Source organism: Vanrija albida, assembly GCF_041260175.1.
Source record: "Vanrija albida strain AlHP1 chromosome Unknown contig_1, whole genome shotgun sequence".
In the NCBI taxonomy this organism is placed as follows: Eukaryota; Fungi; Basidiomycota; class Tremellomycetes; order Trichosporonales; family Trichosporonaceae; genus Vanrija; species Vanrija albida.
In genome coordinates, this window is record NW_027191420.1 from 1 (window position 1) to 12,958 (window position 12,958).

The following is a 12,958-nucleotide window of genomic DNA, read 5'->3' on the forward strand; positions in this document are numbered from 1 at the left end:
TAACCCCCTAACCCCCTAACCCCCTAACCCCCTAACCCCCTAACCCCCTAACCCCCTAACCCCCTAACCCCCTAACCCCCTAACCCCCTAACCCCCTAACCCCCTAACCCCCTAACCCCCTAACCCCCTAACCCCCTAACCCCCTAACCCCCTAACCCCCTAACCCCCTAACCCCCTAACCCCCTAACCCCCTAACCCCCTAACCCCCTAACCCCCTAACCCCCTAACCCCCTAACCCCCTAACCCCCTAACCCCCTAACCCCTAACCCCCTAACCCCCTAACCCCCTAACCCCCTAACCCCTAAACCCCCTAACCCCCAAAGCCGGCGCCGAGTTTTCGGACGTGTTTCTGGGCGAGCACGAGCACGCACTGGGCAGGACCATTACTACGAGGATCGCGATGGTCCAGCATCGCCCCTGCACCGCTCAGAGTCACAACCATGAACACTTTGAAGCCCTTCACACCGACCGAACTGGCCAAGCTTGTCGACAAGCGCAACTTGCACTTGTTGATCCACGGCAAAGGTTTGCCGGACGGCGATGACATCACTGACTACCAAACAGTCTACGCCGTGCACGAGTTTGTCCATGAAGTAGATCGGTGCCAGGCATAGTGGACAGCGCGCTGACAACGCGACAGCACCCGGGAGGAGACATCGTCCTGCTCGGTGAGGCGGGGAAGGATGCGACCAAGGCTTGGGATGACATCGAGCATTCCGACGAGGCGAAAGAGTTGATGAAGCGGTACCTCGTGGGATTTTGCCCCAACGTTCGTGTGCAGCGGCGTCGGCATACGCTGCTAACACCACCTGCAGGCAGAGAGCTTCCCGGAGCCGACTGAACTAGGAAAGCTGTCCACTCAGAGTGACTCGAAACCCCAAGCGCTCCTTGTCTTCGCGGTCGCCCTCGTGCTGGCAGCAGCGCTCCTGGCCAAGATGTTGTGACCTGTGTCTGGACTTCCACCCAGCCGAACATGCATTCGCTCACGCTACAACTCCTCGTTCACGGCACTCCACTCCATGTCAGTGGACGATATCGCCTCCCACAAATGCCCGTCCTCGTTGCTGAAGAAGGACGCAAAGGGGTCGGACGGCGGTAGAAGGCCAGAGAGGTCGCCCTCGGCGGCTGTTGGCGTCAGGTTGAACGACACATCGCCGGGCGGGAGGCCCAGCAACAGATCCATCTCGGCAGCGACGTTGTGGAACGGGCGCTCGGGGACAAAGGACGTCTCCATGCTCCCGAGAATGGACGAGAGGTCGGGATAGGCGTGGGCCTGATCGACGGGGCTCGCCTGGCGTGGGCGGGGGGAGGACGGGCGGGTTGATCCCGGGCTTTGCAGGTCCTGGTCACGGCATACCCTTCCGAGGAGACTGCGGAGAGCGGACGAGTAGCGCACGGCGGGATGGTTTGGATCAAGGGACGCACTCGACATGTTCTTGGTGAGGGTGCGGACAAGATGCAGGATGGTCCGCTTCTGCGATTGTGGGAGCGGCACGATCACAGAGGCCTTCAGGAGGAACACTCCGGCATGGTTGAAGAAGAGAAAGTATCGCAGCGGAAGGGAGGAGAACGCCTGGCAGTCAGCGCTCGCAATGCGGACGATGAGCTTACTCCAGAAGGATGTAATCTGCCAATGGCCAAGCGGAGGACGTCGGCCTGAGTGAGAGTCAGCACCCGTGCACCTACGCCGTGTTACACCCACAGCGGCATCCACAGCCTCCACGATAAACCTCGCATCCGAGCAGCCCATCATTCCGGTCGGGAAGTAGTTGATTGGCCGTGCGTTGCCAGCCTGCGCGCGTACCCTCTGCATGTAGGCCTGGAGGGAGAAGGCGTAGATGTAAAGACGGAGGTGATGCTGTGTGTCAGCGCAGACATTACAAGGCCACTCACGAACGATATCCAAACACACTCATTGATGGGATAGGTCCTCCAGACCTTGCGCTTCCACTGGCTCCGGAAGGCAGCAAGCGCTTGCAGTTAGCACAGGGAGCGCAGCCCGACCCACTCTCGGTGAAGTCGTCAATGTGCTTGTAGTAGTGCTCGGCTTTGGCCAGGGCGATGGATCGGCTCTTGGACGGGTATAGCAAGTCGTGGGCGTTCGTCAGCACCTGTGTTAGGTGCATGAGACATTGAAGGTAAGACGCATAGTCTTCCTGCACCCCAGGTATTCCCGTGAGTTCGGGGTAGTCGAGCGCTGGGTCGGCGTGCATGTGTTGGTAGGTCATGCCGGGGCCGCGGTGCCAGAAGGCCTTCCCTGCCTGGATGGATATCTGGCGGTCGAGACAGTAGCAGTCTGTAGGTCAGTATGAGGGGTGAGGGGTGAACCTACACCGCCACGCCACCGATCCTCGCTCACGGCTGATGGCGGGCATGTCGTCGTCGTCTTCGTTCAGAATGGCTAGCTGGTCCAGACCGAGGAGGTACCCGAGGCGTATGGCCTGACAGTCAGCTTCGGGCTCGTCCGGCGGTGACCCACGATGCCCAGTGTCATCCAGCACATGCGATCTTCGTGCTGTAGGCCCGACCTCTGACCCATGTTGGGCGGGTATTCTGATGCAGTCAGCCGCCATACTCCACTACCGCTTACCCGATAGCAACAGCAACCCCTCCACCGTGTCGATCGACGCTCCTGTCCCCTGAAGCGCGACCTCTGCAAACAAGGTCTGTACACGTTGCCATAGCTTGCGATGCAGGGTGAGCTCCCCAGTGAGGCCGGCGGTGACGACGAGGATGGCGGACATCAAGTACGGCTCCTTGGCCCCCAAGGATACAAGCTGGTCGGGGGTGATCGGAATACGGTCGTACGGGATGAGTGGCATGATGGGATGGACCGATCCGAGGAAGAAGCTGAACAGGCGCGACATAGTCGACAGCTCTATCATTCCCTCACGGAGGAGGAAGTAGTCGGCGCTGATGCCCACGCTGCTCCGCAATGTGCCGCCATTTGTCTGCTTGCTCCGAGGCGACTCCTTCTCGCCGGCCTGGTTGAGCAGTCGCAGTGCATCAGACGTATTGCGAACTGGGAAGGTCTCGAGCGTATGGCTGACTGATCCTGGGGCGATACTGGGTGCCGGGGTTGGCGTTGGTGACACTGACCTTGGAAGCGGCTCACTGTCCAAGAACAGCGAGCTGTCTTCCCAAGCCGCGTCTGCCGATGGCGGCGGGACCACGCTGGAGGGCGGCGACTCAAAGTCCACACGGGGGCGCTTCGGTGGCCGTCCCTTGCGCTTCAACGGCGGCAAGACTTGCGTCAGTATGCAACTCAGCGGTCGACTCACCACACGGCTGGCTCGCTCTCCGGCACGACGAGCAAGGCGGCGTCGGGTTGGCCGAGTCGCCGAGGTTGCACTTGTGTTTCTTCTGCCGGCAGTTTTCGCACGCGCGATACACTCGCCGGAAAGCGGCGGGCGGTTGTGGTGCTACCCGCGGGGTGTTCTCCGTGTCTTCTGACTGCATGGCGAATGCGACGTGGGATCTCTGTTCGTAGTGCGCATGCCGAGTTGTTGTAGCAGCGAGACGAGGAGGAGGATCCGGAAGATGAAGAGCCCCGCGAGTCTTCGGCCCGAAGTCGAGCTCAGGGCGGAAATGGCCGCAAGTATCCGACCCCATGACTCGGGGGACAGAGCCGGTGAGCCAGTGGTACACTCTCCCATCAATGCATTGGGTTATGGAGGAACGAAAGTCGCATCGCCTGTTATGTACGCAACGGGCACTCCCAACTGCTCAGGCATCCGGCTAGACCCGCCGCTTCACCTTCATCCACAACCCGCCCTTCACGCCCATGTTGAGCGCCGGTAAGGGCTCATAAACTTTGACAGGGTCCACAAGCTGCACGTCAAACCTCTGCAGGATGGCGCACACGATCGCGACGCCTTCGTACGTGGCAAGAGCACGTCCCAGGCAGCTGCGCGGCCCGGCATTCCACGAGTGGTACTCTGGCGCGTCAGCTCGCACATCAGCGTCGACTCACTGAACGGGCTGTAGGACACCGTCTCGCCGTTCTCGCGGAACCAGCGGTACGGGTTGAACGTCGCGCAGTCGTCGCCCCACACCTCAGGCATGCGGGAGAGGACGTAGTTCTGGTAGCTAACAATGTCGCCCCTGGGCTCGTCAGCTTGAGCTTCCACGCCGGACCCACTTCTTCACCGCGCGGGGCGGGATGTTGAACTCGGGGATGGCCGGCAGCACGTCGTCCTCGGCGGCTTCCAGCTGCCCCGCCGGCGACACAGTGTTGAGCCGAGCCGTCTCGTCCCACATGGCGTTGGTGAACTTGAGCTTGGGTGCGTCCGTGTAGCCCAGGTATCCGCTCGTGAACCCCTCGTCTTCGAGCTCCTGGAGAATCTTGGCGGTTGCATCAAGGTGCGCATTGTCACTGTGCAGGATCTCCTTCATCATCCATGACGTGCTGAACGCCGTGGTGTCACGCCCGGCAGAGAGAAAGCTGAACATCATACCGCCGAGGGTGTACGTGTCTGTGGTCTGCTGGAGGAACAAATCCAGCAGGTCGACTCCAGCCTCGGGGTTCGACTTGTAGCCGTTCTGCATCGCGTCGAGACGCTTCTTGATGAGACCGTCGATCTGGGTGTAGAACAAGTCGACAGCGCGCTTGGTCACCTTGTCTTCGCCAGAGAGCTTCTCAGTCATCTTCCACAAGGGGTCGCGACGGCGTCTGTCGAACACTGGGCTGTCAGCATCGGCGGCCTCGTCCCCACTGACGCAGCTGTGCTTTGTCGAACGCCGCAACGTAGTCTGGCATCGAGTCCAGGCTTTCCAGCTCATCCGAGAGAATCTCCAGCCCCATCTCCTCCTCATGAAAGGCGACACGCAGGAACAGGCAGAACATGAACCGGCCCATGAGCTCCTGAAAGTCGAACGCCATGTCCTTCTCTGCCATCTTGTCGAGCAGCCGCATGAGTACACCCAGCCAGTGATGAAGCGACGCCGTGATGTGGGTCTCAAAGTTCTTCTTGCTGAACGCGCGTGTCGCGACCTTGCGCTGGAGCTGGTGGTCCTTGCCATCGGCGACAAACACACCCGTGCGGTGCAGCGCGCCAAAGACGTTGCGGGTGAAGGCGCCGCGGATGTAGTTCTTGCTGTTGTGCTTCTGGATGTGCTCGAGGTAGGTGGGGTGGTTGATGATATGCAGGCGGAAGAATGGGATGGTCATCTCGTAGGCCGGTCCGTAGCGCTTGTACAACGACATCCAGGCCTTGGCGCTGGACTCGCCCTTGGTGTCGAGCTCGCCGACGTTGCCGCGGAACATGGTCCCCTTGGGCCCCGGGATCCAACTCGAGTTGGCCGACGACGACGACAAGAAGCCGCGGTTGCGGTAGGTCCATACTATGCCTTGGGAGTAAGCAAGGGCGGATGCCGCCGCGCCGGCTCACCAGACACCATGAGGAGCTGCAGGACGCCGACGAGTTGGAGCACGCCGCCAACCGACTTGAAGTCTGGAAGCGCGTCGTACAGCGCTTCAGTGGTGGAGTTCATCGTGTTTGGGTAGCCGAATGGTTGGAGAGGAGCGTGGACTTCTCTAGCATGTCTACCTTTTGCATGAGCCTCGTAACATCCTCATATCGGCCCCACAAGTTGCAGCCCAACGACATGGCAGATAGCGCCGCTGGTAGCCGAGGCCGACTCGTGCCAAGACGCAGCGGATACTATCGGCCCATTTCTTCGGCAACAAGTAGCGGGTAGTAGCGGTGAGCCAATGACCTGGTTATCTCGGAGATGCCGTGCCGCAGCCGGAGAATGAGTGGATCACCAGTGCTCTCTTTGCATAAGATGGCCTGCGCGCGGGGCCCAGAATGCCCCACATCCTATCCCCTCGCCATGTCCCCTCCGTCAGTGACCGACGCCGACATCAAGGTCGACGACGTCAAGATCAACGACGCCGACGAGGCAGCCAACGCTGCCCTCGAGCGTCGCAAGGTCGTCGAGAAGAGCCTCAAGCGCAAGCTCGACGCGCGGTGCTCCATCTTCGTCCTGATCTACATCATGAGTGCGTGCGGGAGATGGACACGCTCACACTAGACTACCTCGACCGCAACAACATTGCCGCGGCTCGTCTCAAGGGCCTCCAGGCGGACCTCAACCTGTCCGACACGCAGTACGCTACCTGTTTGTCCATCCTGTATGCGGGTTACATCCTCATGCAGGTGCCCTCCAACATGATCGTCAACCGCATGAGTCGACCGTCACTCTACATTTCGGCTGCGGTGAGTTGTGGTTCCGGAGCTAGGTGCTGACAGGTAGATGATGCTCTGGGGCCTCATTTCGGTCCTCGCCGGCGTGGTCACCAACTTTGCTGGCATGGTCGCGTGTCGCTTCTTCATCGGCTTCGTTGAGGCGGCCTTCCTGCCAGGCGCGCTCCTTCTCCTGTCAAAGTGGTACACCCGCCGCGAGCTCACCCTCCGCAACGCAATCCTCTTCGGTGGTAACCTCATCTCGAACGCCTTCTCAGGGCTACTGGCCGCCGGTATCCTGTCAAACATGGACGGCGTGCTCGGACACGCAGCATGGTCTTGGCTCTTCTACATCGAGGGCGGGATCACGATCTTCATTGCAATCATCGGCGCCATCCTCCTCCCTGACCTCCCGAGCAACACCAGGTGGTTCACCGAGGAGGAGCTGCAGGTTGCCCAACTACGCATGGCCGAGGACGTCGGCGAGGCAGACGAGGACTCGTCCGAGCAGGGCGTCTTTGACGGATTCATCTTGGCGGTGAAGGACTTCAAGGTCTACGTATTTGTGATCACGCTCATCGCTTGGACCATCGGGCTGTCGTTCAACGCTTTCTTCGTAAGATCACGGCGGCTGTGCAGAGCTGACAGCTCAGCCGACCCTCACCGGTACCCTCGGTTACAGCATGGTCCCCACTCTCCTCATGAGCGCCCCACCCTGGGTCTTCGCAGTCATCGTCTCCATGATCAACGCCTGGCACTCGGACAGGACGCAGGAGAAGGTGTGTGAGCGTATGGGTGGTGGCTGACCCGCAGTTCTGGCACATTGTCATCCCCATCTGCTTCGGGATCGTCGGGTTCGTCATCTGCATGAGCACGAGCAACACGGCGGGGCGGTACATTGGGCTGTTCCTCCAGGCTGGGTCATACGCCGGCTACATTGTTGTGTGAGTGACACGACTCGGCTGCCTCAGTCCTGACACCGTCAGCTGGTCTTGGGTCGCGTCGTCGTTCCCCCGGCCGCCAGCCAAGCGTGCCGTCGTCCTGGCCATGGTCACCTCTCTGTCCAACCTCGGCAGCGTGGCTGGCTCGTACGTGTGGAACCTCAAGGCCAACGGGTACCGCGGGTCGTATGGCATTGTGACTGGCATGTTTGTCTTCACCATCGCGGGCTGCTGCGTCATCAGGAAGATCCTCGTCAACCTCAACAAGCGCCTCGACGCTGGTGAGAGTGCATGGGAGTCGAGGGGCGACGTTGTGGACAGGACGCGCCAGATGGAGAACATTGACGGGGCGGATGACGCTGTGGCAATGAAGGCTGGGTTCAGGTATCTTATCTAGGTGTGGTGTGAGTTGGCGCAGTGCGGGTAGTGTTGTTGTCATGTATGGGTTGTGAGGGCTGGGGCCACGGCTTCAGTTCAGCACCAGGGCCTCTCCTGCCAGGTGGGCCAAGTCGCTGAAGGTGCCTGGGGAGTCTGAAGCGCGTCCGTGAAAGCGTACGACGACCAAACGGCGCTGATGCTGTTTTGTCCTTTGGTGCCGACTGTCAGATGGTGGGGGACATCGACGACCGCCGAGGGTCTTGGGCAACAAGGTTTGGGCCCAAGCGTTCGGACGACGGCAGCGACGAGTGGCCAGCGGATGCTGAGTCAATGCGCAGCGGGGCATGCAGCCCATGCAGGACGCTATCAGTGTAGCGTCTCGTACCGCGGTATGGGCTGAGTTGGTCGGTCAATCAGAGCACGTTGATGACATGAAGCGCGTCATGTCAGTAAGGTTTGTTAGTGAAGTCAATGGTCACATGGACACTTGTTGTTCAAAGTGCAATCCGTTAATCCGGCACGCTCGGCGCGTTGGGGGCACTGCCCAGCGACGACCTGCTTCTGCGCCGCGTGCATCTCGATGATTGGCATTGCTCTTCCTCCCATTCACTCACACAACCATGGCATCGGCGTCACTGTCGACGCTGCACGGCCTCGCCGCGGCGCTCACCTCGGCGCTCGTCAACGTCGGCATCCCGATCCTCGGCCTTATCATACTCGCGCTGCTCTATGCCTACCCATACCGCGCCTTCACCCTCCCGTATCGCAACCTCCAAGGCCCCCCACCCTCGTCGTTCGTCCTCGGCAGCCTGCTCACCCACGCGATGGCCCCCCTCGGCGCGGCGTACAAGCCCTGGGTGGCCAAGTACGGCGCGACGCTGCGCTACAGGTCGCTGTTCGGCGCGTGGACGATCCTCACCGTCGACCCAGTCACTGTCGGCCACGTCCTCCAGCACACGCGCCAGTTCCACCGCCAGGCGACGTTCAACGAGTTCATCGGGCGCATCTGCGGCAAGGGCGTGCTCGTTGTGGAGAATGACGACCACAAGCGCCAGCGGCGAGCCGTCTCGTCCGCCTTCTCTGCCTTCAACGTGCGCGGCATGACACCCGTGCTGTGGGAGAAGAGCTACGAGCTGGTCAAGACGCTCGACGCGCTCACGGGCAAGGGCGAGGCCAAGGACAGCACCGGTACCATCGACATCCACAAGTACCTTATGCGCGCGACGCTCGACATGATCGGGCTCGCGGGCTTCAACTACGACTTTGAGTCGACGGGCGGCCGCAAGAACCCGCTCTCTACGACGCTGTTCGGCACCGTGCAGCTGATGCAGGCCCCGTCGCTCATTCGCATCTTCAGCTCGGTCTTCCCTGTCCTGTTCGACGCACCGACCAAGCTCAACGAGTCGATCGTCAGCACCCGGCGCGTCATGGACACGGTCGGCCGCGAGATCATCACTGCCAGGAAGAAGGAGCTCGAGGCGGAGCAGGTCAAGGTCGAGAAGCGCACCCAGCTCGGCATGGACGCAGTGTCGCTGCTTGTCAAGGCCAACATGGCTGCCGATCTGCGCGACGACCACCGCCTGACGGACAACGAGGTACTCGGCCAGATCGGCGCGCTCATGCTCGCGGGCAACGAGACGAGCGCGACAGCCCTGACTTGGGCGAGCTGGCACCTGGCCCACAGACCCGACATCCAGGACAAGCTGCGTGCCGACCTCGACTCGGTGGACGAGGACCGCCCTGATGTGTAAGTGTGGTGCGAGAATCCGCTGGTCACAGGCTGACTCATCGTCCAGTGAGCGGCTCCAGACGCTTCCTTACCTCGACCAGTTCGTGCACGAGCTCCTCCGCTTTGACCCCCCGCTGCACCGTGTGATTCGTCACTGCGTCGAGGACACGGTCGTGCCGCTCAGCATTCCGGTGCGGGGCCGCGACGGCAAGATGATGGACTCCATCAAGGTGTCCAAGGGCACCGAGATTGCCATTGGTAAGAGCTGAGGCGATTTGCGGCGCTGACACTCCAGCTATCAATGAGATCAACCGCTCTAAGGACATCTGGGGCCCTGACGCCGAGGAGTTCAACCCCGACCGCTTCGCCAAGGCCGGCATCCCAGCGTCCAACGTGCCGGGCATCTGGGGCAACCTGCTCACCTTCATCGCCGGGCCGCACAACTGCCTGTGAGTAGGACGGGGCGTCATGCTGCGTGGTGAGACCCTGACGCGTCGCCCAGCGGATACCGTTTCGCCCTCATGGAGATCAAGATTGTGCTCTTCGTACGTACAGATACCAGAACCCAGCTGACAGCCAGGTCCTTGTGCGCAACTTCAAGTTTGAGATTGACCCCGCCGACCCGGTGGTCGAACGCCGCGTCCGCAGCTTTACGATGCGCCCCGTCGTCATCGGCAGGGAGAGCGAGGGTATCCAGCTGCCCGTCGTCCTTCGCCCCATCAAGCGCGACTAGAGGGCCAGAGGGCTGGCTAAGAAGAACATTGATCGCGCCGTGTGTAGCTCCCAACGTTGTTTGTTAGTATCAGAAGTCAATGTGAATGAATGATGGATGGACGCGGAGCCGAGTCGGGGCAGGTCGCCGAGACACGAACCCTGCCAACCCCGCCCAGTACAACAACTCTGCATTATAATCTAGCGGCGAACGTGTATGCCGCGACCAAAAAGTATCCCGAACGAGCACTACTGTGCCCGGCTAAATGAAACTAGGCTTGCGCGAACGCGGGTTGAGCGATGCGGCGAGGTCGGCAGTCGCGAGCTCGGCGGCCGACTTGGTCGCCATCGCGAGGGCCGGATGCGCAATGGACGAATTCTGCGCCGACGGGTGGGGCGACATGGCCAGCGACGGCGGGAGCACCATGCTCGACGGCAGTGTCGGTGACTGGGTCGCGATGGACGACGGCGGGGGCGATGTCGAGGCCGGGGACAGCGTCGGTGTGCGCTCGCCGTCGGCGGCAAACACAGGGCCCGAGCCGCGCGGCCGGTTCGCGACAGCCCGAAGAAGTTCTGCGTCTCCCTTCATACTGTTGTAGTAGTGCTGCCCGTTGGAAGTGTACACGCGGTTGAGTTCGTCCTCGTAGTAGTCGTCGATGACGGGGCGGATGAGCTCTGCGGCGGTGTTAGCTCGACACTCGCAACATCCACCTGCTCCACTCACTCTGCGCAGCGGTCAACATGCCCAAGTCCGATGACCACTCGTCGGCTGTCAACACCAGGGCCTCGAGTAGTTCCACGCCGCGCAGGCCCTCCCGCCGGGCCGTCTCGTTGAGCGCCTCGAGCACGAGGCTCACGAGCCGCGGGTTGCGGCACTGGACCTCGATGTCGTGCGGGTAGCACGGGATGCCATGCTTGCGCGCAAACGACGGAAGGTTGACCTGGTGCACGACCGCGATCAAGGCCGGACGCGCATGGAACGGGTTCGCCACAACGCAGCAGTTGGTGATGAGCGGGCACGATTTGTAGATTGACTCGAGGCGCTCGAGAGCGACGCCTGTGCCACCAGCCAGCGGCACATGGTTCTTGACGCGGTCGATGATGGTGAGCGTGCCGTCGGGGTTCCACTGCCCAATGTCTCCCGTGAGGAACCACCCGTCGTTTGTGAACGCCGCGCGGTTGAGGTCGCGGTTGTGATACCCCGCGCAGACGGACGGCCCGCGGACGTAGACCTCGCCGCGCGGGGGCGAGTCGTTGGACGAGTAGCCCGGGTGCACGTCGAGACGGTCGACGAGGCGGATCTCGCAGCCCGGCGCCGGGCCGCCGACCGAGCCAAACGTCCGCCAGTTTGGGTGCTGGATCGTGACGCCGCCGCACTCGGTCATGCCGTACGCCTGGATCATCTGCACCAGTGCGAGTGACAGGAACTTTTGCGTGCTGGGCGAGAGCGGCGTGCCCGAGTTGAGAATGGTACGCAGCCGCCCGCCAGTGAGCTCGCGGACGCGGTTGAACACCATGGCATCGGAGAGCTTGGCCAGGCCGGGGATCGACTTGCTCTGCCCGGCGTACTTGGCCTTCATGGCCGTGTTGAAGACAGTCTTCTTCAGCCCGCTCGACACCTTGCCCATGATGCCCTTGCGGAGAAGCTCCCAGACGGTCGGGACGGCGATCATGACGGACTGGGGTGAGCGCGGGTTTGGTTGCACTACTCACTGGTCGCGCCTCCATGATGTCGCCCTTGCACCCCTTGACGTTGGCGTCCGACAGTGTCTTGATACGCCCGTACGCTATCGGCACGCCTGTGAAGATGAAGGTCATCTCCACGATGAACTCGATGACGTGGGCGGCTGGCAGGAAGGCGAGGTAGCACTCCTGGTCGGCGAGCACGTCCTTCATAAGGCCAGCAATCGACGCGACTGGTCGTCAGCGTGTCTCAATACGGGCACTCACCAGAAGCAAGCACGTTCCCGTGGGTCAGGAGAACACCCTTGGGCTTGCCACCGCCACCGCTGGTGTACATGAGGCAGAAGATGTCATTGCGCCGCGCACGGTCGGCCATGGCGAGCGCGTGCTCCCGCCCCAGCTGTCGGATTGCGTCGATATGGTGCAGCTGGATACCGGGGTACTGGTTCTTGATGGCCGAGATGGCCGCGACAATCTCCTGCTCGGACGCGCCGTTGACATTGTCGTATACGATAGCGCGCAGCGTCGGAGTGCGCGAAAGCTGGCGGAGGAGAGCCGGAAGCAGCGACGCGTCGGTGAACAGTGCCGGCACACGCGCCTCGTCAAATGCCTCGGCGACAGCCGCGGTAGACGCCGTGTCGTACACGGTGCAGATTGGGACGCCGTTGAACGCACACGCCTGGGCCATAAACATCCAGTTGCGGCTGCCCCGTCAGCGTCACGCCACCCTTCCCGCCACCGCCCACCTTGTTGGCGCATAGATGCCAAAGTACTGCCCCTCGCGCTTATCGCCAGCACCGATGGTACGCAGGCCGCAGCCAAGGTCGCGCACGTCCTGCAGCGCCTGCTCATAGCTGGTCCACTCATACGGCGAGAGCGTAAACAGCTCGACGGGCTTCCTCAGCGAAGGCTTGGAGCTCGTGCTGCTATCCGTCCTCGTCAAGATCTTGATCTCCTCGGTCCGTGCCACAACCCTGCGCATGCCAAAGCCTTGCTTGGGGCCGTGCACACGTGCCGCATAGAGCATAATGTCATGGATCGTGTTTATGTTTGACGCGGGCCCTGTGGGTGCGTTAGATTGTACCTTCCAAGCATCCGCTCTGCATGCTCACTGGAAGCCAAGTCGTTGACACAGAAGGCTCGGCGAGCGCGCGTTCCGTCTTGCGGCTTGGGCAGTTCCGCGTCGACTTCCCACGACGCTTTGCCATCGGTTGGCCGCGTGGCTCGCGGCCCACGGATCGAGCGGGCTGGCATGGGGGAGACGGTCGGTGGTGGTTCAACAGCAGCGCCGGGCCGGCGATATCTGTGGTCGTTGCGGTGTCGACAGT

The 12,958-nt window shown here is 61.7% G+C and overlaps 6 protein-coding genes across 6 annotated transcripts; 3 read left to right on the plus strand and 3 right to left on the minus strand.

The window, feature by feature from the left end:
* Positions 1–440: 440 nt before the first annotated feature.
* Positions 441–944, plus strand: Q8F55_000001 (uncharacterized protein; the record flags this gene model as incomplete). The annotated part of the gene is made up of 4 exons (XM_069348658.1): positions 441–525; positions 565–593; positions 641–751; positions 816–944. 4 exons carry the CDS (start codon positions 441–443, stop codon positions 942–944), a joined length of 354 nt encoding a protein of 117 aa, XP_069212202.1.
* A 44-nt stretch (positions 945–988) lies between these two features.
* Q8F55_000002 (uncharacterized protein) lies at positions 989–3,459 on the minus strand (the record flags this gene model as incomplete). The annotated part of the gene is made up of 9 exons (XM_069348659.1): positions 989–1,573; positions 1,612–1,656; positions 1,703–1,858; positions 1,894–1,973; positions 2,009–2,296; positions 2,333–2,441; positions 2,480–2,553; positions 2,591–3,247; positions 3,282–3,459. The coding sequence occupies 9 exons, from the start codon at positions 3,457–3,459 to the stop codon at positions 989–991; spliced, it is 2,172 nt and encodes a 723-aa protein (XP_069212203.1).
* A 279-nt stretch (positions 3,460–3,738) lies between these two features.
* Q8F55_000003 (uncharacterized protein) lies at positions 3,739–5,493 on the minus strand (the record flags this gene model as incomplete). Its single annotated transcript, XM_069348660.1, has 5 exons — positions 3,739–3,938; positions 3,974–4,104; positions 4,142–4,682; positions 4,720–5,349; positions 5,391–5,493. 5 exons carry the CDS (start codon positions 5,491–5,493, stop codon positions 3,739–3,741), a joined length of 1,605 nt encoding a protein of 534 aa, XP_069212204.1.
* Positions 5,494–5,835: 342 nt separating this feature from the next.
* Positions 5,836–7,526, plus strand: Q8F55_000004 (uncharacterized protein; the record flags this gene model as incomplete). The annotated part of the gene is made up of 6 exons (XM_069348661.1): positions 5,836–6,004; positions 6,037–6,221; positions 6,259–6,804; positions 6,842–6,967; positions 7,002–7,132; positions 7,175–7,526. 6 exons carry the CDS (start codon positions 5,836–5,838, stop codon positions 7,524–7,526), a joined length of 1,509 nt encoding a protein of 502 aa, XP_069212205.1.
* A 601-nt stretch (positions 7,527–8,127) lies between these two features.
* Q8F55_000005 (uncharacterized protein) lies at positions 8,128–9,969 on the plus strand (the record flags this gene model as incomplete). The annotated part of the gene is made up of 5 exons (XM_069348662.1): positions 8,128–9,254; positions 9,304–9,494; positions 9,532–9,685; positions 9,739–9,781; positions 9,817–9,969. 5 exons carry the CDS (start codon positions 8,128–8,130, stop codon positions 9,967–9,969), a joined length of 1,668 nt encoding a protein of 555 aa, XP_069212206.1.
* Positions 9,970–10,209: 240 nt separating this feature from the next.
* Positions 10,210–12,657, minus strand: FAA4_1 (long-chain fatty acid-CoA ligase; the record flags this gene model as incomplete). Its single annotated transcript, XM_069348663.1, has 5 exons — positions 10,210–10,622; positions 10,672–11,626; positions 11,661–11,863; positions 11,898–12,334; positions 12,377–12,657. 5 exons carry the CDS (start codon positions 12,655–12,657, stop codon positions 10,210–10,212), a joined length of 2,289 nt encoding a protein of 762 aa, XP_069212207.1.
* Positions 12,658–12,958: the final 301 nt, after the last annotated feature.